The sequence below is a fragment of the Scomber japonicus genome, chromosome 23 (genome assembly GCF_027409825.1).
Source record: "Scomber japonicus isolate fScoJap1 chromosome 23, fScoJap1.pri, whole genome shotgun sequence".
Lineage (NCBI taxonomy): Eukaryota > Metazoa > Chordata > Actinopteri > Scombriformes > Scombridae > Scomber > Scomber japonicus.
The window spans coordinates 137,117-163,783 of NC_070600.1; the positions used below are offsets into that span (position 1 = coordinate 137,117).

Here is a 26,667-nt window from a genome sequence, read left to right on the forward strand (position 1 = left end):
AAAAAAGATTTGTATACTCACAAAAATATTTTGCAAATATAAAACGGATCTGCAAATACACAAACAAATTCCACAAATATAAAAAATGCATTAAATTAATTTTGTGAACTCAGTTTTTATTTGTGAATCGAAAAAACATTTTTGGATCTCAGTTCTACGCTTGTGGATTTGCTTTTTACACACACGGAGTTTTGAAACAAACTTTCCGCCGGTCCGAACGAAAATCCACTCGTATCACTCGGACATTTTCAGATAGCAAGTGATCGCCTACTGGTGACGTCATTTCCGCATATCAAAGTAAGAGCACGCAGTCTTTCTATGAGCTTTTTTACATTTTTATCAGCGATAAGTGACGTGCATTCATGGTTTCATGTTAATGTCATGCAGTGATTATTAGTGTGTGTTTATTTGTTCTATGTATATTATCTAGCACACACTTTCATATACATTTCTGTTTGAGTATTATATAATCTAACTCCATATGCACCTCAAATTTTCAAGATTCAATACTATTGGCCTCCAAGCAGCAGTCCACAAACCAATGGGTGTATATGTGTATATATATATATATATATATATATATATACATATATATATATATACAGTCTATATCTCCAACCCTGCTCATGGAGAGCCCTGCATGTTTTAGGTATCTCCCCACTTTAACACACCTGATTCAAGTATTAGCTTGTTATCAGACAGCTGAAGCTTGTCAAGGGCTTGATAACAAGTCAGTCATTAGAATCAGGTGTGTGAGAGTGGGGAGATACCTAAAACATGCAGGGCAGTAGCTCTACAGGAGCAGGGTTGGAGACCACTGAATTAAATAAACAAGAATTTACATCAAGCTCAGTCCATTGCCATTTATTCAATTGGCAGACACGTGTTCAAGTACAAATGAGGCACAATGGAGTGATTTACATTATTCCCACGTATACATGGGAAGCAGTTTGACATTCAGTGTCCTGCTCATGATATGTGAACATGTGAGGAGCTGAGTATCAAACCACCAACCATTGAATTGACACGTGGCTTGGTTTACCATTTGACTTGCAACACTGCAGACATACATTCCACCTAAAATGACTTTTACCTTTTTCTTAAAGCTCTTTTAAGACATATTTATTTTTACTGTTCAATATTTAACCTAAAAGATCCATCCAGTGTGTTCTGCAGGATGATCACATCTGCCTTGTTGCTGTCAGACTTACAATAGCTTTTACAAAGAGAGCACACAGAGCTCTTGGGATTGATCAGACCTACACTAGCTTTAATCAGATGAAAAGGGGAAACAAAATATTCTTCTAGATTTTTTTTTCCTTCTCATTTAAAAGTATGTACCTGATTAGAGTATTACTTTGTGAGATTTTTGACATTGTAAAAGTAACAAATAGAACAGAATTATACAAACATTGCATTTTAGAAAGAAATCCAATAACGTTGTAACTGTGTTACTTTTCAAGGGAATAGAGGAATTGCTAAATATATTAAGTGAATATTTTTTTTTAATTCAATGCTTTGTTTATTGTTTTTTATACATTGAAAACAAACACAACATACAACATCCCTCCATAACAGTCTCAGCAATAAGGAAACATTCAAAAAAATGTAAAAAAGGGGAAAAAAAGAGTTAAGAATATATCCACACAATTTAGAAATTAGTATTCCCAAAATACTCCTAATTAACCATATAAATACTAATATATATATATACAATACACATATGTACACCCATACCTACACTTACATAAACACATTTACACATACATTCAAATATATAAATTTAGCATTAAAAATATATAATAGGAAGAAAACAACTATTATTATACTAATAAAATAATAATGATCAATTTAAAAATAAAGTGGGCCATCCTATTCACTCATCCCAATTAAAGAACCGTAATGTATTAACCAAATACGGAAAACAATCGAATTTGAAGAGAATGTATTTGTGGCAGGTCTTGTTATTTGTTAACTTATGAATTTACAGTCAAGTTACTCCACATCTCATAGAACACTTCAACCTTGCCTTTTACTATGTATGATAAAGTCATTCTTTACCACTTCACGAAAGAGGCAGAATCCTGCAATAATGTAAATATCCATGTTCATTATAAAAGAGCCCCAATATTGTCACAGCATTGATTCATGCTGCGCTCAGGCAGTTTCACCTACATGATGTATGCTGCTGGTAGGCTTTTATAATAAAACATTGAGGTAACTAATGAAGGAACAGCAACACCAAGTAAGAAAACAGCATAGTACAATATGGATTACTTTTTAAATGTGTGAAAGCAAAGAGATGCTAAACAGGTGTGTGTGAAGAGCTTGACGGAGTGTGAAGTAGCAGGATACCAGGACTCTTTGGGGCCCGTCAACAGTCTTAGTGACTTGTTTTTACTCCTACATCTATGCAATAGGCTGTTTTTAAAAAAAAATTAGACACATGCACTTTCTCTCTCTCTCTCTCTCTCTCACTCTCTCACTCTCTCACTCACTCACTCACTCACTCACTCACTCACTCACTCACTCACTCACTCACTCACTCACTCACACACACACACACACATACACACTCCTCGCTCCCCTGTGTATTTCACCCTCAGAAGTATTTTTATCCTGACTACTGTTGAAATAGCCTTGGCTAACAACTTCATGCCACTGCGTTATGTGTGTGGACATATGTGGCTCTACACACACACACATACATATGTACTGTATACACACACACACACACACACACACACAACGACAGCTTCTTATATCAGCTCTGGGAGTTGTTTATTGTGAATGTTATGTAAGCAGTTGGACATGCCGCCTGGGCTGTGTGGGAGCTAGTTTCACCTCAGCGCTCTGATTGTGCCAGCAGAGACCCTGTAGCCCATCTGTTGAGTGGGAGCTCAACTGACCCACGTACAAAAAAAAACTCCTCCTCTCCTCGACTCCGATCAGGAACTCTGGGGAGTGTTGAGATGATGATGTTGACCCGCTGCTTCTCCAAACTTCCTTTTTAAATGAGCAACTAAAGTGGACGTTGGGGTCCTAAATGAACCACTTGTTTCACAGTCGAGTGATTGATTCAGATCCATTCAAACTAATTTCGGTGTGTAGTTTATAAAAAAAGTTGAATGTATTCAGTACAGCATTCATGTTTTTCCACTTTCATAATCTAACACGCAGAGTGACAGTACTCTGCTCTGGTGTATGGTGGGTTTATCTTACGTGAGTGAATATAATCCATTTTAGGCTCAAATTTACTTATAATAAATATTATGGAAGCCTATTCCTGCCAAAAAAAAGCAAAAAACAAACACAAATTGAAAAGTTTACAATTTCAAAAAGTTGAGTTTTGAGTTACCACCTCATTATTTTTAACATTTTATGTTATGTCATTTTTGAGATTATTCAATATTTTTTACCCTTTTTTGACAATTGACAGTGTGTAGAGACAGAAACATGGATAGAGAGAAGGATGTCACAGTTATGTGGTATACATCTTAACTTAATTGTGAGTTTTTATCTCTTAATGTCTTGGATCATGAAATTGGAACTCCTTACTGAGAAACACACAATTTAGAAAGTAATCTGCATCTCTCATTTTAATATATTGTGACATTTACATTAGAAAGAAAATCGAAAGAGCATCAATAAAAAATGTATGAAGAACAATAAATAATAAGTAAGTACTCAAGCAATAAAACAATAGTAGTAAAAAATATGGTAAAAAAAGTAATGTACAAGAGTAATATTAAATATAGTGGTGTAATTATTATTATTGCAAGATCTTTTTGTTTTCTTGCCATAAAGAGAATTTCATCCTGTTAACTCTCGAGGTCACATGACTGTTCTCACCTTCCTTTTAATTTTGGCTTACTTTGAGTTATTACCTTAGATGGAGTCTTTTTTTTTTAACATTCTTACATTATCTATTTTCTTTTTCCTGGCAAGAATGGCCTTCCATAAAACCTTCTCCGGCCCAAGTAAAATCATAATAAACCAAAATTTTATGAGCTGGCTTTCAGGTGATTCATTTACTTTTTACTTTTATTTTTAGATAACAATAAATAGTTTACTTTTGAGCGATGGAATACAATAGTGCGACGCATCATTCTCCTCCGTTACTCTGTGTTTCCTCACATCGCCCGCTTCTTTTTGAGGGAAAATGACCATCTCAACATCTTAGTTTAACATCTATGTGGAAGCCAATGGAACTGTCTGCTGGCTCTAAAACAATTCCCACAATCTACTCTCCCCTCTTCCTCCTTCCTCTCATCTTCTCTCCTCTCCTTTTCTTGCCTTTGCCTTGCTACACATTCACAGCTCTCTCTCATTAAATCAATGTAAGGTATATTTTTAGCTGCTGCTATCACCTCTGTGCTCACTAGTGAGTGTTTTTGTGTGTGAAACTAGCAGACCCATTAAGTTGATTAAGTTAAAAAACAGTACCATGGACAACTGCCATCTCTCTCTCTCTCTCTCTCTCTCTCTCTCTCTCTCTCTCTCTCTCTCTCTCTCTCTCTCTCTCTCTCTCTCTCTCTCCTCTCTCTCTCTCTCTCTCTCTCTCTCTCTCTCTCTCTCTCTCTCTCTCTCTCTCTCTCTCTCTCTCTCTCTCTCTCTCTCTCTCTCTCTCCTTTTTTGTGTGTATCAGAATCCGACCCAGGTTGGCACAGCACTGCAGGTCTTCTACAATCTGGGCAGTCTGAGAGAAACCATCAGCTCTGTAGTGGGGGTTACCGGACCACCATACAGGACAACATCACCAGCGCCCTTGACATTAAAGGCCTGACACAGCCGGCCAACCCAGAGGTAAGAACCAAAGAGGATTGCGTGCTCTTACTTTCAACAAGCAATTTTGCGCGCGCACACACACACACACACACACACACACACACACACACACACACACACATTGTGGCTAAATTGTCCTCATTTCTAAAAAAGATGAAAGACAATGGCGTTTGATAATTTGACCTAGTTCATTAGTTGGCTTCATCCAAAATAGATTATTATACCATGGCCACAGAGAATAGTCTGGCTGGAGGGCGTGTGTTATTTTCATGGCTCTGATGTAGCGGTCACATCATTGTTCTAATTAATGCACATCATATTTTCAAATAAGCAGACTTTATCAGGTTAAGGATGCTGCTGCTGCATTTCTAGGAGCGTTTTAAGGATTATGTACACTTGATACAATGTGAACTTAGCCAAAGAATATGTGTGTCAGTCTTTTTAGAAACACAAATCTTACAAGGGAAGACTGGAGATATTCTATATTTTTCTTTATTGTCTGCAACCAATAATGAATCGATCTACTAACAAGTACTGTGTGTGATATCCACAGTACTCCTCTGTACCATAGAGCTCCATTGTTGTCCAAAAACTATTAAAAATACATCAATGAGTCACACTGTTGGACAGGGAGACATGTTTCTTCATTACCATGAACACACACAATACACGCACACACACACACACACACACACACACACGCACACACACACACACACACACACACACACGCACGCACACACTGCAGTTTATTCTCAATCCCACACACACCATCCTGTTGCCAGATATATGCACTAGAATGCCAAATGTGGATTAATCCACTGCTTAAAGTAGTCCCCAACAAATACACTATTTCTTCTAATATAGTAAAGTTTGTTAGAGACTCCAGAGATCAGCTGTTTTAAGACATTACTGAGCCCTTTTTATGAATGAAACTTTATATTTGTGACTTGTTTTTAAAGATTTACATCTCCCAGTGGACTTTGAGCTGAGTGTAGCAGACAGTAGTGAGAGATGAACTAATATGTAGTAGTGTTTGGTGTTGGAGTCTGGAATATGATGTGTATGAGATATAAACATTCTTTTAAGATTGGCATGTCAGTGAAGCTCGTCTGACAGTGTTCCTGCATCTGTGCTAAGAATCATAAATGCTTATAAAGCTTGACTCAGCTATTTTAGGTGGACAATAATGGGATAATGTAATTGGACTCAAATGAATATTTTTTTTTTTTCACTTTTAATCTGTGCAATAACAATATCAACTCAGGTACATTATCACTCAACACCAATGATTACTCTTGTACATAATGTTAAAGGGATAGTTTGGGTCTTTTGACATGAAGTTGTATGACATCCTCCCCATCAGTGTCGTGCATCAGCAGTGGCTTTTCCCCCACTGCGTCCTGTGAGCAGAGTACCGGCTAGTTTCTGGGGTCACAAAGATAAAGCGTTTTGCTTCAAAAAACAATATGTGTTCAAAAGAGTAAAACATTTGCATCACAAAATCGTTGTCCGTAAAAAAGTCAGACCTCACAATCGCCTGGTACTATTTTCCCTCCCTTCGTATCACTGTGCGCTGGTGCCTGTTGACAGCTGGGCAACTTTCCATCAGCTGTCAAAAAACCTGAACTATCCCTTTAATATTATTTTTTTTGTTTTACTACTATTGTGTTTTTATTGCTTTTGAACTTATGTACTGTTCTTATTCTTTTATTGCTGCTCTTCTATTTGACTGTCCACTTTGCTGCTTCAATGATGCAAATGTCCTCATGATGAGACTAATAAAGGAATATCTTCTCTTCTCCAGGTGCTCCTGGCAGAGCAATGCTGCCAACACCAGGCAACACAGCAGCATTCCGTGCTGCTCTGTGGACTAACCTGGAGAAACTGATGGACCAGATATGTGCTGCGTGCAGACAGGTACCAAAGTTTGTTCAGAATGTTCAATAAGACACATCAAACAAAAAAGTGAGAGTCAGCAGCTCCACATCCTCCATGAATCATAAATTAGGTATGAAGTTTTTTTTTTTTCTGGCTTGTTTTTCCAGGTGCAGCATCTGCAGAAGGTCCTGGTGAAGAAGAGGGATCCTGTCACTCACGTGTGCTTCATCGATGAGATTATCAAAGTGAGTAGGCAGCACGGCTCACAATTAGTGTTAAATATTTCTTATGACCCGGTTAAGTGGCTACAACAAATAGGAGACATACAAATGCAGAGGTTTTAGCAACATGCTATATATAAGAAAAAATGGGTGAAAGATGTATGTGCATGATAAAAGGTGCAGAAAAAAGAACAAAGTCAACATAACACAAACCAAAAGCCTGTAGGGAGGAGCAGAACACCACCATGCAGTCAGAGGAGACTGAACCGCTGCCACTGCTGCAGCTGGACTGTAATGACCAGACAACCAAGTGATCAGGTGTTGCCAGTTAATCTAACAACAGACATGAAAATCGCTCACCTTTCGGCGAAATTCGCCGTTTTGAAACCAAAATAGATGACCTACGTGAATCATGCAGATCCGATGACAATTTTTTTGGGGGGAGGGGGTCAAGTGGCAAGTGATTGTGATTTGGAGGTATACGGGAGCCTTGAATTGGGAAGAGAAAAAAAAAGAAGAAAAAATACCCAGAGGCCTCCGTCACTTGGTGTTTTTTTTTCTTCTTGTAAGTAGACCTCATTAATACCATAGATAGACGATTAATACACGCACCTATTGTCACCATAGACTGTAAAAAGAAATGATTGATTGAAGATCGTCACCCACGTTGTCGTCGGATACATGTCCTCATTGGCTTTGGAGACATGTGCTGCCTCATCCTAAGCGTATGTCGTATGAAACAGTCACGTGTCCCACAGACGCACGCGTGAGTCAGGAAATGACGTAAAAGGGACCGTATATGGTTTGTTCCGCGTGTATTACGTTACGTGTTGGACTTAATACATGGACATATTGAGGAAAGTATTCCGGTTAGAACGAAACAGATTTCATATTTCACAAGAATGGATACTTGGCGAGCTGTACATAAAGTCCTGAGTCATAAGATGATCGTTGTGGATAAAGGGAAGACTTTGAAGGTATGTAGCATTATAGCTGTTAGCTTACTTTAGCTGAGTGGCTAGCCGAGCTAACCGCTAATACTATTACGGCTGTGAGCAACCATATAATTCGTGAGTGGTCTTGAATGAATCAGGAGAAAGCTTTCCAACAATGTACGGCATGGATATATATGTTTAAGGGTTGGTGTTTAAAACATTCAGAAGAACTTGTGGCTACCTCCCAACCTCCGGTCGGTCCCCTAGGCGGAACAGCGTGTTTTACGTGTCTGCAGTTCCGGTTCTTCATGTTGGCTGAAACAGACAAGTCACCCTCAAACATGCTGAAAACCATATTGAAGTTTGGCCTGCAGTTAGTCTTCCCTAATGTTTATGTGGCTTTGAGGTTGTTCCTCACGTTGCCGGTGACAAACTGTGACGGGGTGCGCTCATTTTCTCATTTGGGGAGAATCAAAAATGAGCCTGAAGTCCTTTTGATCATTACTGGCAACAGAGTCTGAAACTGTCAGAGACCTGGACTTTAGAGATGTTGTGGAGGAGTTTGCTAGGAAAAAGGTCATTGCATAAGGGAACTACTCTAGTGTGTGTGTGTGTGTGTGTGTGTGTTGTTAATGTGCATTGTGGTTTTTTTTATGACTCTGAAAACATTTGTTGTTGGGATGTTTGATATTGTGGAGATTCTATAAACAGGTTGTTTGCTATTCTTTGAAGTGTTTCTGCATATCTGAGTGTAGACTGTTTTGATAATACACACACATACACATACACTGCATGTGCTGAGAGTCTTGTGTTGAATTTGTCAGTGTGAATCCTGTGCAAGTACAGGAGTTTCCAACAACTACTACATCCACACTTGTGCACTAGTAAACTAGTTGTATGTTGTGTTGGTGTTGGTGTTCAATTTACATTGAACATGTTTCTTTTAATCTTTGCACTTTCATCAAACTGTACTGTCCTCCGTCCATCCGTCTTCTGCCGCTTATCCGGGGTCGGGTTGTAGTTCTGCTTGAATTTCCTCTCAAAATGCAGATTGATGCTTTCAAGCCCTAACCTCCCTAGAGGGGTCGTATCCTTCTCACCTTTTTCACCCATGACCCGTTTTCATGTCTGTAACAAGCACCTGCAGAGACACAGCAGACAGGTAAATGACAAGACCAAACAAAGATGATACCAGGGTTCATTACAAGTATACACACACACACACACACACACACACACACACACACACACACACACACACACACACAGAAGTACTGTAGGGTAAACTAATGTCTGCTTACTTTATACTATATGTTCCTGAAGGTGGCACTTTTTGTTTTGGTTTTTACTATTTTATTTTAAATTTAAATGAAAAATAATTCAAATAAATTGATGACACTTATAAACTATATCTTATTATGTTATTTCAGTTTATAGGCAAGGCAAGGCAGTTTTATTTATATAGTCATTTAACAGTAAGAACTGGAAATAAAAATAAAAAAAACATAAAAACATGCAATTTGAGAAATAAAAATAAAACTCAATAATAGATTTGATAAAAGAACAAAGAAATAACGATTCAATTTAGTTTGCACTTCTAAGTCTATTTGTAATATGCATTTATGAATTATTTATGAATACAACAAATGTTTTCAAGATAAATCATAAAACTCAACACAAATCATGTACCACGTAGATTATTATTACTTTACTTATTGTAGCAATTACACTGTTTTTGCATGTTAGGATTTAAATTTTTATACACAAATACAAAAATGATTTAAAAGTTTTAAATCTAACATAGTATCCATGACATCAGTTTTTGAAGTGGATTGTAGAGCACAGCACTGTGACTGAACTACTGTGTAAAATGTTTTTGTTAATGTCAATGCAGATTTATTCGGAGAGAACAAGAAAGAAAGAAGAAGGCAAGAAAGAAAACTAGTAAAAAAAACCCCAGCAGCCTCCTGGCCCGCTGGCCGTTAGTAGTAGTTGTAATATCAATAGTAATCATGGCAGTCATTAACACATCATCAAGACCATCATCAGCATCTCACTCTCTTACCTCCACCAAAACCTAGTTGCACAGATCAGAGCAGGAGACTGTTACTATGGAAACAAAGCTCTCACCAATTACTCAGAGATGGAGGTATGAGTTGGAGACCTAATGACATGTCTAAATGCAAGGCTCCTCAGCAGTACAGCTGCACCATCACCATCACTCTACAGTGTCGTGGACATGAGTGAGTGCCATGTGTCCAAAAAAAAGAGCCATATGTCATTACTGTCAGCAGTTACTGCATCAAAACCTATTTTTCAAGAGGATGAGGTGGTACAAGCTTCTGTCTCATCCTCTGATTCCCTTTGTCTAATCTATGTATGCAAATTACAAAAAGGAGATAAAGAGACACCCGAGATGTGAATGGTGATAAATGAGCCGTAACACAGTAATATTTGGCTGAGTAGTGGAGCTTAAATGAACCTCTCCTCTCCTCCGACTAGACATTCACCATTCTGTCTGTGTCTCCATCTTCAATGCAAAAGTCTGCGACTGAGCGATTAAAGTTACACCTTTAGGAACTTCAGTCATCTCAGCCACAATGTCTCCACTTCCTGTATCTGTCATTTCATATGAAAGCCCTCTGATGTTTCATACGTGGTCCAGCTATGTTTTTTGTCTCTAAGATGTAGGATCACTCGTTGTCTCCTCCGCTCAATCGTGGTTTCTTCATGCGATAGCAATTAACCCACCACCCACTCATTCTAAGCAGAGACAAACACACTCCTCTGCTACGAAAGCCAGCAAAAGCATCTGGATGGACGTCTGACAGGTCTTTTTCTCTCCTGTGTGCTGCTGCCGGCTATTAACACGCTCCAAGAGACAAGATTATATTACTCCAGTCTTTGCTGCAAGGCTCTGGTTCCCTGTCAGGGTTACAGTTGATCTTTTAGATGTCACTGCAGGTTTTTAGATTCCCGCTTACATCTTTGATTTGTTAACCCCTTACAAGTCTGAAGATCCCCAGCAGGGCCTCTGTGTCTCCTCTCTATAGCTAACCTGTACTCTGTCTCCTAAAAGCAACTCAAAGGACAGGTTCACAATGTTTAAGTCCATATTAAAACAACAGTCAGGAGTCCAAATTAACTTTAAACCCTGTTTTTCTTGCTTTTATCATTTCTCCTGTTCATACTGACAGAGGTTTTGCTTCATAATTCACTTCCAATGTTAGTGATGGAGGACTAAATCCACAGTCCTCCATCTGTGTAAAATTGTATTTAAAGTTGATCTGAAGCCAATATGAAGCTTCAGCATCCAAATGAGTCAAATCTTCATCTTCTATGTTTCAACGTTACACTGTTTTTAGTAGCAAAGTCTTTTTGTTACTATACTTCCACCACCGCTCAACAGGAAACACTAAGAGGGAATTTGATGGTAAAAAGACTGTAAATGTATCAGATATCACTGATATGACTAACTCACACTGATGAAGACTCATAGAAGCTGATCATCTACTTTGAAATGAGTGTGTGGACACACTGTGGATTTAGTCCTCCATCACTTCCATTGAAAGCACATTTGAAGGAGATCTTTTAATATTCAGTATGAACAGGAGGAATGATTACAGAGATTACCTTTTTAAAGCATAAGAGGTATTAAGCTTTCTTGTAAACAGTTAATAAATGAATATACAGTAAAAAGCTCATCATGCAGTATGTGAGCAAATAACAACTTAACATCTATTCTATATTCAATACTTACAATAGACTACATAAACAGGCACCATCATTTGTTCTGTAATAACATTAAATGATGACATTGATGTGCGTATGTGTCAGTGAATTCTGTGTGAGGAGCTGCAGTGAATGTGCCTCTCATTTGAGATGATCATGAAGTGATTGTTGTTAAGATTTTAATAACAAAATCAGCTTTAAAATCCATCAGTGATGCAGAGTGAACAATAAAACTGTCTTCTTCCTGCTTGTCAGAACAATTTTCTCTCACTGCTGCACAAAGCATCTCTTCAACAGATAACTGAAGCCAGCAATGTTACGTTTTCCATGTTGGAAAAGAGCAAAAGGTCCGTTTAAATTCAGCTTAGTGTGAATCTGCGAGGTCTAAACAAAAAAACAAAACAAAAAAAAACTGTGGAGTGCTTTTCTTTCCTCCATAAAACATTGCAGAACAGGTTTTGGTTTTTTTCTTATATATCTTAAAACCCACAGTGTTAACATCCATGTTTGTCAGCTTGCAGTCGTCCCTTTTCTCTATTTTCGGCGCTTTAGCTATGTTTCTAGGAGCGTTACTGCCACCAGCTGAGCGGAAGTGTCACACTGTCACCAGAAATGTGTTGCATCGCCTGGATGCTCATCCAAGTGCTTATATATCCTTATGTGCATGCATCACAGACAAAACACAATGAACATCTAAAGTTACGTGTTTAGTGCAAAGCTTAATATTAAATGAAAACGAAACAATTCTAAGACTTATTTCTTTTTTTCCTTTTTTATTTCTCTTTTTTTCATTCAATCTATGAAACTTTAGAACAGGATTGTATTGTTCACGGTAATGCTGATTTAAATTTGAATGAGATCATATGGCAGCATCACTATTGTGACGTGATGATTATTTATTGACCTTTATTTGACCTCAAAAGACCACTGAAGAGAAACCTTCATTTACAACAACAATGCAGAACAATATTAGGTAGGTAAATAGAAGATGAATGAATACATTTAAACAGATGAGATTACAGTGAAGATAAAAAGTAAACTTAATTTTCTTTCAATTGAATTGTATTTATTTATTAATCTGCACTTTATTTTCTATTTTAGCTTGTTTTACTTCTTAGACTATTATGTTTGTTCTATTGTATTGTTTCTTCTTCATAACACATCTTCTATGGCTGTATTATTTCTTTTAGAGCAAGTAACAAATTGGATGAACCAAAATTTCCTTCAATTAAATCAGGACAAAACTGAGGTCATTGTTTTTGGCAATAAAGAGAAGAGGATTGCTGTCAGTAAACATCTCCAGTCACTCTCTCTAAATACTAGGGACCAAGTCCGAAACCTTGGCGTGCTGATAGACTCAGATCTGACTTTCAGCAGTCACATCAAATCAATCACCAAAACAGCTTCTATCAGCTTAAGAACATATCCAGAGTGAAGGGTTTTATGTCTCAAACAGACCAGGAGAAGTTGATTCATGCTTTCATCTCAAGTAGACTCGACTACTGTAACGGTCTTCTGACTGGACTCCCACAAAAAAGCATTAAACAGCTGCAGCTCATTCAGAACGCTGCAGCTCCAGTTTGAACCAGAACAAAGAGATCAGAGCACATTACTCCAGTTCTAAAGTCTTTACACTGGCTCCCAGTCAGTTCTAAAGTCTTTACACTGACTCCCAGTCAGTTCTAAAGTCTTTACACTGGCTCCCAGTCAGTTCTAAAGTCTTTACACTGGCTCCCAGTCAGTTCTAAAGTCTTTACACTGGCTCCCAGTCAGTTCTAAAGTCTTTACACTGGCTCCCAGTCAGTTCTAAAGTCTTTACACTGGCTCCCAGTCAGTTCTAAAGTCTTTACACTGGCTCCCAGTCAGTTCTAAAGTCTTTACACTGGCTCCCAGTCAGCTCTAAAGTCTTTACACTGGCTCCCAGTCAGTTCTAAAGTCTTTACACTGGCTCCCAGTCAGTTCTAAAGTCTTTACACTGGCTCCCAGTCAGTTCTAAAGTCTTTACACTGGCTCCCAGTCAGCTCTAATGTATGAAAAGTGCTAAAACATTTCCAGTTTTACCCACTTTATTTCTATTTTATTCTTTCCTCTTATATATTTAATATTTGTATTAAACTTGTATTACCTCTTTATTTGATTTATTTTTACATTCTTATTCTACCTCTGGTGCTTCCTCGTTGCAGATTCTTGAGAGTTATGATAGCTTTTTCTGAATTCTTATTTTTATTGATTTGTTGTTTGTTCTGACTATGTAAAGCACTTTGTGTTACCTCACAATGTATGAAAAGTGCTATACAAATAAAGCTTGAATTAAAACAGAGTGACAGAGTGAAATAAGGCCTTTAAACAGCTGTAGTGGCAGTAAATAATCTAATTTGCAGTGTTTGCTGTACATACTTTTTAAACATGTCATAAGTATCATAAAAATATCACAAGAATTCAATATAATATCGTATCACTATGTTGGAGTTATTAACCATCCCTCTTTGTGACGTCTGCAAATATAATATTTTGCCAAAATTATCCAACCAAAAAAATCCAAAATCTGAAGAGCTTCAATTGTCAGTCTGTTTCTGCCAACTGATTGACTAATAGCTTCAGCTCCATTCTTTTGCTGCTATTCAGTTGTGTCTCACGCCCAAGTTGTGAGTCCATTGAGAGAGAAAAAAGTGGATCACTTACTATAAGTGGAGGGAGTGAGGGTGTAGTGGCTGTCTGGAGGAGAGGTCAGACTGCTGGGCAACAGATCTGCAGCAGCCTGCTCTAATGGAGGGTTAGAGGACAATACACAGACACATGTCCACTCCCATTAAATCATTACAGCACTGTCCTTAGTCAGGCTCTGTGTGTGTGTGTGTGTGTGTGTGTCTGCCTGCCTATCTGGCACCACTTTGTGATTTTTTTTCTGTGTTTCTTTCTTTCTCTCTTTCTTTCTTATGTTCATGCAGAAGGTTTTATTGTATGCAGACTGTAGTGATAACTGTATTTCAAATGATCACTGACAGCTGTATTGTGCAATATCATGCAGGGTTATTTGTCGTAAAATGGTTCTTTTAATTGTAGTTTTGCACATTAACACACATCAGTTTGTGCTGATTGTTAGTTTATTATTGTTGAAATATGAATATCATTGCTTTATTACTTTGGGATGAAGCTGCCATCTGGAGACACATTTCAGCAGAATGTTAATGTAACCATGTTAAAACCAAATGATCTTCACATGGCAGACGATGGCGTAGAAAGAAATGTTTTTCTCTATCTAACTATGAACTCACACGTATCTTTGTGGTAGATTCACATGTTCAGATTGTTCAGCGATGTCCAGCGTCAAGTCCTTTTTTAAATGGAAACAGTGATAGCCAATCAGGAAAAAAAGAAAGTTAGAGGAAGAAGTTGTTTTCCATGAAGATCTCAGTAAATGTCATTCACAAGATGAATATTTAGACAATACATGTGTATGCCAAAATAGGTTTGATAAATGAAGTCAGGGAAATAAAGATAAAATAACAAAAAAATTTAAAAAAGAAGTAGATAGAATATTAAAAGAAAAAAAAGAAAGAAGCAACCACAAGCACTTTAGTCCTGATAAGGGGTTTAAATATAGAATATGCATAATCATATGAGAGCATACAGTCGTCCAGTGTCAAAGTGCTATTTAACTGTTTAAAGTTTAGTTCACTGTATAAAATGTATTACCATTTTTGTCTTTTTGTCTTTTACTTTGAAGTCCCCCTCCACTCAAACCTGTTTTTGTTCCTTCACTTTGTTTTGTTGTGAAAAATGATGTAATGTACGGAGTTTATTTCACACTTTTGCTTTGATTTGTGACCACGCAACTAGTTTGGAAGCCAATTGTGATCCATAATGTCACATAGCCAAGTGGAAAAACTATAAAACTCAATATTATTCAAAGGAGAGTATTAATCTGTAAATGGGAATCTTAATAGTTAACCAACCAGTTCAACCATTTCTATTAAAATAAGTCAAATCTAATTGTATTTCAAAAACCAATAGAAACCAATTGTGTAAAGTCATGTGACTGTTTTTCTGTCTACCCTTTTTATAGGATGGCCAGCCTGATATCCTATACACCTTCTGGACTGATGTAACCAACACACTCAGTGAGGAGTTTCACAGAGCAACAGAGGGTAAGCTTGCACCTTTTTTTTCATCTATATCCCTTTTTTTAAGATTTCTTTCAGAGATGTCTGCAACTGATTACTGCTGCATCACCACCACCAGCACAAACAGCTAGTAGGAGGCTTCATTTACTGAGCCATAATCATCAGGCTGTAACAAGAGCTCAGTTAACAGCAGCAGGTAATCAGTGGTGCTGCAAGTAATACACAGCTTGTTGTTTATGGAGCCATAGTAGCACTGAGCAGCTTCATCAGTCAGTGTTGAACTGGTGGAAGCTTTGTCTGTAGTATGTTCATGCTTGCAACTATATTAACAAGGAAAAAAGGATAGAAATGAGTGGCTGCTTGAAAGTAAGAAGGTAAGGCAAGGCAGCTTTATTTATATAATGGCAACTCAATGTGCTTTACATAAAACAAACATTTAACAGTGAGAATTGGAAAATAAAAAACATAAAAACATGCAATTTGAGAAATAAAAATAAAACCCAATAATAGTAAAAACATGGAAACATTAACACATACGATTTATAATAAAAAAATAAAGTACAGAAAAATAGAAAGAGAGATAAATAAAATACTAGAATAGAGCATTAAATATAAGGTTGGATTTAAAAATGTTCACAGTTCTGCTGGTAGTTTGTTCCAGTTGTGTAAAAGCTGCTTCACCATGTTTAGTTTGAACTCTGGGCTCAACTATCTGACCTGAGTCAGTAGATCTCAGAGCTCTACTGGCTTTATATTCTACTAACATGTCATTCATGTATTCTGGACCTAAACCATTCAGTGATTTGTAGACCAGTAGCAGAACTTTAAAATCTATTCTATAGCTGACTGGGAGCCAGTGTAAAGACTTTAGAGCTGACTGGGAGCCAGTGTAAAGACTTTAGAACTGACTGGGAGCCAGTGTAAAGACTTTAGAACTGACTGGGAGCCAGTGTAAAGACTTTAGAACTGACTGGGAGCCAGTGTAAAGACTTTAGAACTGACTGGGAGCCAGTGTAAAGAATTTAGAACTGACTGGGAGCCAGTGTAAAGACTTTAGAACTGACTGGGAGCCAGTGTAAAGACTTTAGAACTGACTGGGAGCCAGTGTAAAGACTTTAGAACTGACTGGGAGCCAGTGTAAAGACTTTAGAACTGACTGGGAACCAGTGTAAAGACTTTAGAACTGACTGGGAGCCAGTGTAAAGACTTTAGAACTGACTGGGAGCCAGTGTAAAGACTTTAGAACTGACTGGGAGCCAGTGTAAAGACTTTAGAACTGACTGGGAGCCAGTGTAAAGACTTTAGAACTGACTGGGAGCCAGTGTAAAGACTTTAGAACTGGAGTAATGTGTTCTGATCTCTTTGTTCTGGTTCAAACTGGAGCTGCAGCGTTCTGAATGAGCTGCAGCTGTTTAATGCTTTTTTGTGGGAGTCCAGTCAGAAGACCGTTACAGTAGTCGAGTCTACTTGAGATGAAAGCATGAATCAACTTCTCCTGGTCTGTTTGAGACATAAAACCCTTCACTCTGGATATGTTCTTAGAAATAAATCAGTTTTATTCTTTAAGCTCATGCTTCAAGTAAAGTAGAGGGTGAGTACTAGCAGTATTACATGAAAGGTACATGTACAAAGCAACATTCAAGCCATTTATCCTGTTAAAACATCTGGAATATAAATGAATCAGGCAGGCAGTGGTGCTATTGATACGTGTCAGTCCAAACCACTTTGGTTTAGACTAAAACATCTCAGCAGCTATTTGATGGATTGTCCTGGAAGTTTCTACATACATTCATGGTTTCCAGAGGATGAATCTTAATGAATGTGGTCCCTGTAGAATCCTGTTAGGCCACCACCAAGTCAAAGTTTTCAACAGAAAAGTGTAGCATGAGCAGCAGGGTTAGCAAAGTCTGTGTGTCTATACATGAGGCGTTCAGTTACAGTGTTGAGCATCCGTCCCCCGCGTTTTGTATGAGGGCACAACATTTTGTGTTTTGCCACCTTTTCCTAAAATTAGTGCTTTTGTCCCCTTTTTTCTGGTGTTTAAGTCCAACAAGAAAACAACTATAGAGGCTGGATCCCAATCTTGAGTCAGTGAATGCAGCACACAGATATCAATAAGAATGACTGATCATTTTGGAATAAAGTGGTTCTTAGGAATTGAACAATTTAGAGCTGGTACTAAATGGGCACTGATTGTAGTTTTGCCTCTCATCATCATCCCCTCTCTTGTTCTTCTGTCTCACCGTTGTCTCACTACAGTCACTAATCAAATAAAGCTACAAATCAAATGCTCCCTCCTCTAAAGAAATACATAAAAAAAAACAGGGAGAGTATTAGTGGATCTTTGTAAGGGATAGACTCTGAGAAAAGAGACTTAATTATGCTCACAATAAAATCTCTCTCTCTCACACACACATGCACACACACGCACACACACACACACACACACTCACAGATCAGATGGAGGCGTTTCAGTAAGAGTTGTCTGATTGCACAGAATAACAAAGTGAGAAGAGGAGAGGCGGATTTGGCTGCTTGCTAACATACTTGGCTTCAAACTCCCACTTTACTTGAAAAACCTGCACTTTCTGTCCTGCTCTGTGCGTGTGCGTGTGTGTGTGTGTGTGTGTGTGTGTGTGTGTGTGTGTGTGTGTGTGTGTGTGTGTGTGTGTGTGTGTGCGTGTGCGTGTGTGCGTGTGTGTGTGTGTGCAAGCTGTGTACTGTAGATATTCAACAACTATATATAAGGAAGGGTGGTGTGTTTTTTTAACATGTGAGTAATTTAGAGGCATGTTTGTGATTGTCCTCATTTACCCTTTTCCTCTTCTTCTTTCTCTTTCATTCTTTTGTGTGTGTGTGTGTGTGTGTGTTTCTCTGTGCCATACAACTACATTGTTGTGCTAAAACTATTAAAAAAACATCAGTGAGCAACACCACTGCAAGGCGTGACATATTACTTCATTACTGTGAACACACACACACACGCACGCACACACACACACACACACAAACACACATACACACACGATATAATTTAATTTGATTCAGTCCCACACAGACCATCCTGCTGCCAGAAATACTTATTAGAGTAAATGTGGATTCATCCGCCACTAAAAATAGTACCCTGAAAAATGCACTTTTTCCTCTTATTTGAGTTACATTGACTAAAAACTATAGTGATCAGTTGTTTAAGTAAATGACTGATGTATTTTAAAAAATGAAGCCATATATTTTGAGCTGTTTTTAAACATGTCTTAAATTGGAGCCAGTGACCAATAATTTGTCTCTGAATATGTTTATTGACAAAAAACATTATACATTAGTAAACATTATTCATAAATCAGATCATTTATGATCCTTAAGCCATGATGTCAAAAAAAGTAACTTTTAAGATGACTTTGTCAGTGGCCCTCTGATGTAACAGAGAGGTTCTTATGTATAATGGGTGCAATGTAAAGATCCTCTTGTAGTAACGCTTTACTTGTTTTTTTCCCACTTGTTACCTCTTTCTACCTCTTCCTGTCTTCCTCAAGCTGTTACATTTGAGATTGAATGATGTCACTATTTCTTTTGTCGCTACTGTGTTAAACCCCTACCCAGTAAAATAAATGTCACTTATCACAGAAGAGATTGTTTATAGGTTAGAATATTATAAACAATAAGAAGCATTTGGTAAAAACGAAGTAGCTGTCATAAAATAAGAAATACATTTTAGGAGTCAGCAACGACAGAAAAAGGGCCTACAGGAACCAGAACATTCTGTAAAAATATAATAATTAAATAAAAAACACTTTTCCTAAGCTTAGAATCAGATATGAGAAAAATGAGAAATGTATAGATTTTACCACAAACATTTTTCATTAGTGGACTGTTAAAGATATGAGATCCCATAAGAGATGGACGATGTTTTAAAGCTTGTGTTTCCTCACCGCCTCCGACTCTTTTCCCCTCCTCCAGCCTCGTCCTTCCTGAAGCAGGCGTTTGAAGGAGAGTATCCTAAGCTGCTGCGGCTGTACAACGAGCTGTGGCGCCGCCTGCAGCAGTACAGCGCCAGCCTACAGGGGGCGTTAACAAGCAGCGGGGGGATGGACGCCACTCTGGACATCACAGCCACAGAGACAGACAGCCAGGACCTCTTCATGCATGGAAAACAAGACTACAAGTAAACACACCGTCCAGAGGCTTTTCAGAGTGGTCATCACACATATGGGTTATTTCAGGGGTGTCAAACATGCGGTCCGCGGTCCAGAACCGGCCCACTGAGGGGAGCAATCCGGCCCACTTTCCTTCCTGTGTTCTTTTCCTTTCTTACATCTGTTCTTCCTACCTTCCTTCCTTCCTTCATTTTTTCCTTCCTCCCTTCCTTCCTTCTGTCCATCCTACCTTTCTTTTTTCCTTTCTTTGTTCCTTCCTTCCTTCCCTCCTTCCTTTTGCCTGTCTTTCTTTCCTTCCCTTCTTCCTTCCTTCCTTCTTTCCCTCTATCTTTTTAATGATCTGTCCCACATGAAATCAAATTGGTCTGTATGTGGCCCTTGAATGAAAATGAGTTTGACACCTCTGGGTTATTTAGTTTGGTGGAAAAGTAGATTTTTGGAGCATATATTAAGCCCTAAGTCCTGCTCAACGCTCACACAACTGTTCAAATGAGGTTCTGCACTGTTGCACAAAATAATTTGAAAGTGTTTCCCTATTTTCTGACATTTTAGAAACAAAATAATTATACAATTAAAAAATAATTGATATATAAATTGATAATGAAAATAAATGTTAATCAGGAGTTGTTAAGTCACAGATTACACACAGTTTATGTTGGCACACACCTCACATCATTTCTACTGAGTTCAAACACAGTAGTTGTAACTAACTGTCAGTATAGTGGATGGAGATGACTGTATGCACATTACAACATGCACACATGTAATAATGGAAGTTATTACATTCTTATTGTCAAGTGTTATGACATCTGTCTATATTACCATTGCTGCACCCCTAAAACACATGAATTAAGACTGCAGCTAACAATTATTGTCATTATTAATCCGTTGATAAATTGTTTAGTCTATGAATTGTTAGATAAAAAAAAAACATCATAATTTTCCACAGATCAGAGAGATGAATTCAAATATGAGACTAACAGTCTAAACCCCAAAGACAAAGAAAAGCAGCAACTGTTGCAACTAATTGATCAATTAATTGTTGCAGCTCTACCAATAATTCATAGTCATATTAGTAATGTGACAGAATGATTACAGAAACAGCTCTTATGTTATGTCATTGTAATTTGAGGGACAGTTTGCAACACTAAGTTATACACAGTAACTATTGGCTTACTTGTTTTAGACATATCAACAACTGCACTGATCCAATACACTGCATCTGTATCTGCACCTTATTAAACACATCAATTATTGGCCAGGCACTAAACACTCTTGTCTCTTGGAGATGGTTAAATTAGCACACATTTATAAAACTTCTACAACAGTATTATGCAAATGTGGACAAGGCTAAAGAGAACAAAAAATAGATGTGTTATTACACATCACAGAGGGAGAATGAGGAACAAAGGAATGACGGATAAGATGGATAGAGAGGGACATGACAGAACACACACACACATACACACATGTTGGTAACACACACACCGATCAATCAACCTTGTGAATAAAAGTGATAAAACAAAGCTGAAAAAAAAGCACTCACATTCAGCTCATCAAACACTAAGTAAAACACACCTGCTGGTTTAATCAAAGCATGCTAGCTCAGAACTGCACGTTGTAGTGTTTAAACATTTTCTCCTTTTATTTCTTGTCCTACCACAGTGATTAACAGCTATGCACACACACACTCTAGCAGCATGCCTGCATTGAGCAGTAATAGGATGAGACACAGTGGCATTTTGCTTCCATTTAAGTTCTCCATTAGTAAATGTCAGCACAGATATTTAAGCCAATTAGAGGATGTTGTATGTGAATAAAATACCATCATATATGTGAAATGTTGCAGTAAAGTGATGCTGTGATCTAATTCTGCTGCCTGTTGTGGTCTTACATGTTCAGCCATCAGATCCACATGACTAAAAATCGATCTGCATGTTTTTTCGTGTGCGTGTGCGTGTGCGTGTGCGTGTGTGTGTGTGTGTGTGTGTGTGTGTGTGTGTGTGTGTGTGTGTGTGCAGTCCAGAGAAGGCTCTAAAGGATTCTCTGCAGTTGTACGAAGCAGCCTACCTCTCCAAGTCCCTCTCTCGCCTTTTCGATCCCATCAACCTCGTGTTTCCCATGGGGGGCCGCAACCCGCCGTCCAACGACGAGCTGGACAGCATCATCAAGACCATCAGCAGGCGAGTACATGCCAGTTTGGCTGCCTCACAGCGAGGACCAACTGGAAGTGACAAAATCATTCCACACTGCCTCTGCCAATTCTGGGTCGACTCTGTGAGTGTGTCGAGACGTTTGAAGGTCTTTTTATTTCAACGACAAGACGGTCGCTCAGGAGTTTATAGAATTTGTTACAGAAAGATGTATAAATTAGACTACTGTTTTAATTACTTGCACTGCTGTAATGCAAATTCTGAAAATAGAAATCCAGGATGATGATATGTAGTGTTAGCGTTCAGGATCATGAATGAATAAGCTAACAAAGATCCTATATTTATCTTCCCAAAAGTTGGACAAATGGGCAACATGACGCCAAATTAATTACATCATTCATTCTGATGTCAATATATGTACAATTCATGTTAGGACTTGATGCATAATTAAGATCAAATACATTATCAGTGCCAATCATATTTAAAATTAAAACAAATACCTGTCAACTGCTACCTGCTACTGTTACTGACATTTGAAAGGAGAAACTGACAATACAAGAAGAAAAAAGAAAGGATCTTTGTTTGTAACATTAATATATCTGATGAACTGTACATAGTTTAGTTTTTGGGTCTAAATATGTTAATGTCCTTTTGTTCATTGACTTTGATGCTTTGGCAATATTGTTGATGTGACATTCATGTCAATAAAGCAAATTTGAATTTAAAGTAGTACAACACAAGACTATTCACAAAGTTAATAGACCAGATGGAAAATATGTTTATAGACAAAGTAGAAATCATTCCGAGGGAGGAGAAATGAAAGCTGCTCTTTGCCTGATAAATAAATGTTGTCTTTTTTATGTCAAATAAAATATTTGGGAGCTAAAAAACTATTTGAACAACTATGCAAAGTAGCACTTTGTTAATCTGGAAGAAAAATATTTTATTTGTTTTTCTAAAACGATACAAATTTGTTGGTTCATAACACAATTCTATCTTCATCTCTCTTTTTTTTGTTGGAAGATTACAATGTTACTTCCACATGCAAAAAAAAAAAGCTGTAAACCCCTCTTGTCTTGCATAATGCATGTGGCCAATTATATCCTGTTTTTTACTTTCTAAAAGGAACAGGAATATGGTATAAAGGTATAAATTCAAACTATGACTTTCAGTTTAAAATAATCAGCCAAATGTAGTCTGGTTGTGTAGTTTAGTGTTTATTTAAATAGTACAGCCTGCAAAAACACATATGTAATATAATGTAAAACAAAACCATCAATTATTATGTATCACTACTTATACATAGTATGTATGAAGTGACAGATGCTGAGTCAGCAGCTTCTTTCTCTCCTCACTGATGCAGTCATCATCTTTATCTCACACCCTGTTCAACACCTCCTTGTTAAAATAATAAAATAACATTCAAAAACAGTCACTTTGTGCGTGGATAACAGTGAGATAAGCTGCTCTTCATTACATTTTATTAAATAACAACATCCTAGGGCTGGGCAATTAATCGAAAAATAATGGAAACTGACATTTAGAAACTATAATTGACTTAATCTTGCTCACGTCAGTTAATGGTGGTGTTCACTGTTGCCATGACAGCAAAGGTTGCATATCTTTAAGGAATTTAAAACTTGTCTCCAGTGATGATTTGAACCCAAACCATGATCTTTACATAGTTCTAATCAAGTAAACTAGACATTAACCACAGCGTCACATATTAAAACACCAGGAAACTGTGAAAATACATCATTGTTCATTAATCTTAATCAAGATTAAAAGTTCAATTAATGGTGACTTAGATTTTTGCCATAATCGCCCAGCCCTACAACATCCTTCTTATTCTGTCTTACAAGTGAAATAAAAATGCACTGAAAATAAATGAGAAATAAGAGAAGAATGAACCCATAACCCATAAACCCATAAACCCATAAAACCCATAAAAAACAGCAGTTTAGTGAATTGGTACGTATCAGTAGACATATTGGTTAATGGTTATATAAAATCCCAGCAATCAGTTTTGGATTCTAACTGAAAAAACATGCTCAATCTGTCCTTAACCTGCAGACACACACACACATATTTAAAAACATGAGGTACATCATTATTGGTTAAAAACACAGTGTAACCACTGACATACAGCTTGCATTAGATAATTATCCAGGTTATGTTATTTTAATATTTTAATGGAATGAAAAAATCTGTCTTCTTTCCTTATTTATTTGTTGGCTTGCTTGCAGCGAGCTGAACGTGGCATCAGTGGATCCAAACCTCTCTCTGGCTGTGGCCAAGAATGCTGCCAAGACCGTCCAGCTCTTCTGTGTCAAGTCTGAACAGCTGGTGTGTGTTCATGTTGTTGTTTGTATGCATCTCTCTATCTTTTCCAACCCTCTATATATGTCAGTTTAACTGCCTATAAAGGCGCTGTTTGTTCTACCTTGTTATTAGGGTTATCGACTCATAAACCCCTAACGTAATAAAGCAGTGAAGAAATATTTAAATGAATGGAAAAAATTGAGAGTCTAATAATGAAATGACTATGCTACACCTCTACTACATTACAGTCGTCGCCGTTTGTCTATCCTCCGTCTGCCTGTCTGTGTGTCTGGCTTTTCTTTTCAATCTATTCCACCTCCCCTCTGTGTGCAGCTGTCTACTCAGGGTGATGCCAGTCAGGTGATCGGTCCATTAACAGACGGCCAGAGGAGGAACGTTTCTGTGGTTAACTCCCTCTATCGCCTGCAGCAGGCCGTTGCTAAGGTAAGACACTATAACACACACAAAAGAGCATTATCCACTGAGAGTGAAAGAGAAACTGGGTAAGGTAGATACATATAGGTTGAGAGTGACATCATCACCACCAGAGACATTTGAGGTTGATTTTTTATGACTTACTCTGTTAAAAAGGATCTCTTAAGAAAAACGCTTGTCACAAATCATATACACAACTAACATGATCTACTTATTGTACAATAACGTAATCATCAGCATCATCATGTCTATATATGGACTTATCGTATGATACATGGACATGACCTTTGACCTCAGTATTGCCACACTTCATATTAGCAGCTAAGAGACTATTCATGTCACATTGGTTAAACAAGTAGTGTCCTCCATTCCTCACTGTGTATGTCCTGAGTGGAGACTGTAGAAGAATTAAAGGTAAATAACTCTGTCCTCAACCATAATGACAGTGTAGCCCCCACACTCCAATCCCACCCCCCACCCCCCCTTACATTATTATACTATTATATTATCATTATATCAGTGGTATAAAATGATCTTCAAACGACAATAACATTGTTTATTGTGATTATTTCTGAGACAATATATCGTTCAATAAAAGTAGATATTGTGACAGGGTTAACCCTAACCCAGGGCTATATAGAAACAAGAATAAAATAGTTTCTGACTTCACACATATGTCCTGTCCATGGGGAGTGAGCACGTTTTGAAAGAATAGTGGATGTAAGTGAGTAGGGCTGGGTCTCATTTAAAATATGATGATACCAGTACCAATCCATGCACCCTTAAAGTGATTCTGATACTGACTGAGTACTTCATTAGATACCCATTACACATTTAGTGCATTTGCTTTTAGCCAGTGTAACAGTGTTTAGGTGGCATCTTGATGGGAGACGTTTCCATACTACTTGGTACTGATTTATTATGGATGATATCTTAAAGGTAGCGAGTAGTGAGACCAAGCCCACTTTCCTAATGAACTTTACTTCATTAAAGAGATGAGTTTGTACATGTGACTGTGTGTGACTACATTACTACATTACAAAAGGTTTCATTAGTGTTGAGAAGTTGACAGCTTTACTGTATTTGACCTGTTTTCAGTGTATCAGTAGATAACTTAACTCTCAGGATAATCACACACTATAGCACATGTGGTTGTCTAGCTGTGTTTGTATGTTACCTTTCTAATACATAGTGATGTCACGTAAAATGCTGCCTTTCTCGCAGACACACACGCTTACATGAAAGGTAGCAAAGGAAATGAAAGGGGGATAAAAGGAAAAGCAGTCAGGGTGCAATATGTTCTCTCAGCTTCCTCCATTAAAGATGTATGGTGTGCCCTGGCACAGGAGCCCAGCTGATTAATAGCATAAAAAAACAGATTACTGCTACATTAAATATTTAACCATGTAGAGTTTTACTGTGTAAAAACAGTGAGTGAAGATTTATTCTTGGCAGGTGGGGCGAGGGGTGGAAGGACAAAGGTTGTAAAATGGGGGAATGTAGATAAGAAAACAAATAGAGACACATGTTACACTGCATGCAGGATGTTATTTTCTACTAATGGAGACCTTTCATTAAGAAAACACATCTTGACCTCTAACACCTGGTACAGATCTAACCCTCAGAAAGCACTTTAACAAGCATGTCCAAACCATTAAGGTCTGTGTGCCTGCAGCTGTTAGTTCTAACCAATCAGCTGTCTGAAGACTGAGATTAGTTGATACAATGAGTCAAGAACAGTTAAATGACTTCCTCAGGGGGAGAAATGAACTTTTTTGTCCACCAGCCAAATGCTAAGTGAATGTTTACATTTCACCAGATATACAGTAATATATTAGCATTGTTTATTATTATTATTATTATTACTGTTATTATTATTAACCTTTATTTGACCTCAAAGGACCATTGAGGACCAATGGTGT

The 26,667-nt window shown here is 37.7% G+C and overlaps 1 protein-coding gene across 1 annotated transcript in view; it reads left to right on the forward strand.

Annotated features, from left to right (window-relative positions):
* Positions 1–26,667, forward strand: part of cog5 (component of oligomeric golgi complex 5) — a 75,292-nt gene that overhangs the window by 39,934 nt on the left and 8,691 nt on the right. Inside the window, 9 exon segments of the mRNA XM_053313974.1 lie at positions 4,649–4,724; positions 4,727–4,805; positions 6,594–6,708; positions 6,837–6,914; positions 15,624–15,705; positions 19,639–19,843; positions 21,857–22,018; positions 24,235–24,334; positions 24,644–24,754. Coding sequence (XP_053169949.1) covers positions 4,649–4,724; positions 4,727–4,805; positions 6,594–6,708; positions 6,837–6,914; positions 15,624–15,705; positions 19,639–19,843; positions 21,857–22,018; positions 24,235–24,334; positions 24,644–24,754 — 1,008 coding nt within the window.